This window comes from Nannobrachium achirus (assembly GCF_963921795.1).
Source record: "Nannobrachium achirus genome assembly, chromosome: 16".
Taxonomy (NCBI): Eukaryota; Metazoa; Chordata; class Actinopteri; order Myctophiformes; family Myctophidae; genus Nannobrachium; species Nannobrachium achirus.
The window spans coordinates 14,725,321-14,729,716 of NC_137823.1; the positions used below are offsets into that span (position 1 = coordinate 14,725,321).

Below are 4,396 nucleotides of genomic sequence, written 5' to 3' on the forward strand. Positions count from 1 at the left end.
ACTACGGCAGAAGCTACATTTCCACCTAGCGTCTACGACGTCTGCTGCATAGACGCATCACCATGGGAACCAGAGTTCAGTAAAAGGGGTGAGAACCCGTCACCGACAGCTGTTTGCTTAAATGATTTTGACTGCTACGATGACTGCGTCATAGCAGCTTGCTTAAACTCCTTACTATCCAGGGGGGTTGTTGATCACGTCTTGAAAAGGTTGAGAATAAACTATCGTTCTAGACGAATTGCTTCTCGTTTACCAAAGTCCCAGAACGCCGTCATGTGGAAGGCCACGTTGGACGCCACCACGGCGTACTGGAGCCCGGCGAACACGGAGTAGACGCCCGGCTCGCAGTGAACGGCGTGCCGCCTGAAGCAGTAAGCTGCACCCAGGCAACAGGCCGCGTTGAACAGGAAGAGACGGCGCTTCCAGCGGTACGACGTCACCTCCTCGCCGCACAGGGGCCGCCGGCTGATGCCGCGCCACAGGGCGCACGTCGACAACATGTAGAGCAGGGAGTGGAAGTTGAAGGCGAAGACCAGCTTCTCGTGGGCGGCGTAAGTCTCGGCGGCAGAGGAGACGTACGCCAGCAGCAGCAGCGCCGTGTTCTCGGCCAGGCTGCAGACGAGGGCCAGCGCGGCCAGCGGCAACGCGGCTAGCGGTAACGCCGGCGGCCTGCAGGGCGAGGCGGAATCGCCGAATCGCTGGCGGTAAAATGCGAAGTAGCAGGCGCTGGCGAGGTAGCGCTGGGCCGATAGGAAACCGATGACCGTCCTCCACACGTAGCGCTCGGGCGCAAGGCGCACCGACGCGCTGACGGACGGGAGGTAGTTGGACGCCGTGGCGTTGTCGTACGGCGCCGCGCATCGCGTGCGCGTAGACTCCTCGTTGTGGAACAGTAGCGACAGCAGCAGGCAGGACAGGAGGCCGGTCAGAGCCAGCAGAGCCGTTCCCACGGTCAGATGGCCAAACCTCAGGGTGAGCAGAGGACGGGCCATGTGGGGGGGAGGGGAAGCCAGGTGGGAGAGGAGTCTGGGACAGTGGTTCCCAAAATGTATAGCTCAAGACCCAAAAGAGAAATAAGACGTTTTCCCGGGACCCAAGCTAGTGAAAATACCAGATCTACAACCTCAAAATGCGTCACTTCGCGCTGCGTTGAGAGCTTGTATATTTGCTATATTCTCTAGGTGTACTGTAAGTGTATAGGGCTTACACACTATCTTTAAATGGCCATTGCCATTGACAAGATTGACCGAGTGATGGTTGCATTTGTCAAATGATCCCAGAGTGACTGAGTGATGTTGCAACGGTCTGTAGACGGGAAGCTGTCCGGGGGAATTGTGAAGAGCTGCATCGCATCCGTCTTCCTTTTCTCTCTCGCTGATCGGGCTCTGGGTTGACGTCACTCAGCAACACACAAACCTGTTCTCCGTGTATGGGCATGATGTGGACACAAATGACACGAATTAACCCACCTTTTTTGAGCGGTGCTAACCGCTCCTACAATTGGCTTTGTCTGTTTGTATGTACCGTATGAATGTCCCACACTTGGCTCATTGTCCAAGCTTCGTGGGATGCTTAGAGCCTGGATATTTTTGGGGGACTGGACATTTTAGGGGGACTGGACATTTTTAGGGGGACAGGACAAAGCCAAATGTTGGAGCTTAGCTCCTTCCAGGAGCACCGCTCAAAAGTGTAGTTTAGAAGGCATTTGTAGAATGGGCCTCAGGTCTTAATGGGTTAAGCTCTTCTACGTGCCATTTCAGGGCATTTTCTTCTGACCAACGAGGCTCTTCTTCTTTAAGGGATTGGCCAGGCTTTGTGGGACATTTGTGTTGCTTTTCTTCATATAAGTTAAGTGGGACCGTGTGATACAGAACATCCATTCCTTTACCCACCTAGACATGACAGGTCAATCACCTTTATCTATAATCAGTACAGTTGAGAGGCAAGCCCTCATTTCCAATGTAGCCGAGGTTACAAGGTAAGACACTATCCAGATCCATCCTTTTTACATTACATTTTACAATCAAAGTAAAAATGAGAAATAAAGAATGACACAAAACAAGTCAATCAAAACAAAGTATCTCACTTAAAACAGATACAATCACGGTTAAATGAGTTACGGACCTTTTCTCTGAACTGACTATCGGGGACCATATCTACAATGTTACGCTGGACGGTGTCTTTGAGGGGCAGCGTGCCTCAAAGACAAGGTGATCACGCCGCGGTGGCGGTTGGGCCCAAGATGTACTCTTTCGGAGGGAACATTGACACGAACGACACGGATCAGATTGAGGTTCACGTCTTCAACACAGTGTGCTTGCGCTGGACGATGTTGCCCCCGCCAACACCTGGAAGAGGAGGAGAACAGCGACCCCCGGAGGTTCCCTCCAGCCGCTGGTGCCACACAGCTGTGCTGATAGAACACACAGTCTACGTCTGGGGCGGCCGCTGCAGGTCCACCCAAAGTTACTGCAACGTGCTTCACGTGTTCGATGTCTACACCCACGCATGGTTAAAGCCTGAGGTTTCTGGGACCTTTCCCGAAGGGAGGGAGCACCACTCGGCCTGCGTCTTGGGGAAGGTCATGTATTTACATGGAGGATGGAACCGGAAGACAGGACCACCATACATTAGCAACGTCCACAAGTTGGACACCACCACAATGGTCTGGGCTTTGATTGACACCGGTGGCACTCCGCCATCTGCTTCGTCGTGTCACTTTGCCACCGTCATCGGGACAAAGATGTTTGTGTTTGGTGGGCGAGGGGGCCATGACCACCAGAGGGACTACTACCACAACACCACCAGAGTGTTTGACACGGAAACCAACTGCTGGCTGAGCACGCCTCCTTCCCAGCCCGTTCCAGAACGACGCGCGGGTCATTCGGCCTTTACCTACAACGGCGAGCTGTATGTATTTGGTGGCCACAACCGCTTTCTGAAACAGACCTTCGATGATCTGTGGAAGTTCAATCCAGAGACCTTCTCCTGGAAGAAGGTTGAGCCTAAGGGGAAAGGCATGGAACGAATGACTACTATATGCTGTTGTGTGGTGGGAGACCGTGTCGTCCTCTTTGGAGGATACACATTCGCATCTATAGACGGATTGAATGGTGAAACTCTTGAACATGACCTGTACATCTTGGACTTAAGTTCTAGTCTCAAGACGCTTTGCAAGCTGGCTGTTATTCAGTACGGTCTGGATCAGCGGGAACTCCCACACGATGTCAGGTGGGAGCTAGAAGCCGTGAATACCGACAAAAGGAAAGAATCGCACCCGGACTTCTTCGAGCCTGTAGCAATCTCAGGAGCCAATATCTTGCACAGGCCACAGCTGATAGGGTAGCTCTTCCGTACTGCACCGGGGGGCATCGGCACATTCCAGAAGGTGGGACATTGTCTGCACTGATCCACAGCTACACATTGTTGTGTAGTTCCAGACTTTCATCTGAGCTTTGCACCTCCCCTGTTCCATCACTTAATAAGTGATTTCTAGGTTGTCCAGCCAAGGCTGTCCATTGGTGTGGTTCCTCTGTCCAACCAGTCAAGAGCTTGTGTGTCATTGCTTTGCCATTCATCTTCCCAGATGTTGGTCCACGCTTCTTGTTTGGCTGTCTGCAGGGGCAGGACTGTCTGTGTGGGGGAGGGGCTACGTGGCAATGCAAGTGGTGTCTAATGTCCAACTCCCGTGTTCTCCGTTCATCTTGAGCGATATACCTAATCGTCTGATGTGCTGAGGAGAGATGCCGGCGAGGGCATAAAGGTAAGCCTTGCCGAGCCATAGAGCAGGAGCCTATATCTCCTGCTTATGTAGCGTGAGGCAGCTTGATGCTAGTATGTATGGGAACCCACGAGTGGCTCAAGGCTGGGGTTTCTGGGACCGTTCCCGAGGGGAGGGAGGAACACTCGGCGTGTGCCTTGGGTATTTACATGGAGGATGGAACTGGAATGTATATCAATCACGAGGTCCACAAGTTGGACACTGCCACAATGGTCTGGGCTTTGATTAACACCGGTGGCACTCCGCCACCTGCTTCGTCATGTCACTTTGCCACCGTCATCGGGACAAAGATGTATGTATTTGGGGGGCGAGGGGACCAGTTATCAGTACTACCACAACACCACCAGAGTGTTTGACACAGAGACCAACTGCTGGCTGAGCACACCTTCTGCACAACCCATTCCAGAATGACGCGGGGGTCATTCAGCCTTTGCCTACAATGGAGAGCTGTACGTATCTGGTGGCCACAACCGCGTTCTGAACCAGACCTTCAATGATCAGTGGAAGTTCAATCCAGAGACCTTCTCCTGGACGAAGATTGAGCCCAAGGGGAAAGGCGTGGTCCCCGGGACCACTGCTAACTGCTGTTGCATGGTGGGAGATTGTATCATCCTC

General features: G+C 53.0%; 2 protein-coding genes across 2 annotated transcripts; one reads left to right on the forward strand and one right to left on the reverse strand.

The window, feature by feature from the left end:
• Positions 1-221: 221 nt before the first annotated feature.
• LOC308300824 (post-GPI attachment to proteins factor 2-like) lies at positions 222-992 on the reverse strand (the record flags this gene model as incomplete). The annotated part of the gene is made up of 1 exon (XM_080744722.1): positions 222-992. One exon carries the CDS (start codon positions 990-992, stop codon positions 222-224), a length of 771 nt encoding a protein of 256 aa, XP_080600848.1.
• Positions 993-2,161: 1,169 nt separating this feature from the next.
• On the forward strand, positions 2,162-3,346 carry LOC308300825 (kelch domain-containing protein 3-like; the record flags this gene model as incomplete). Its single annotated transcript, XM_080744723.1, has 1 exon — positions 2,162-3,346. The coding sequence occupies one exon, from the start codon at positions 2,162-2,164 to the stop codon at positions 3,344-3,346; it is 1,185 nt and encodes a 394-aa protein (XP_080600849.1).
• Positions 3,347-4,396: the final 1,050 nt, after the last annotated feature.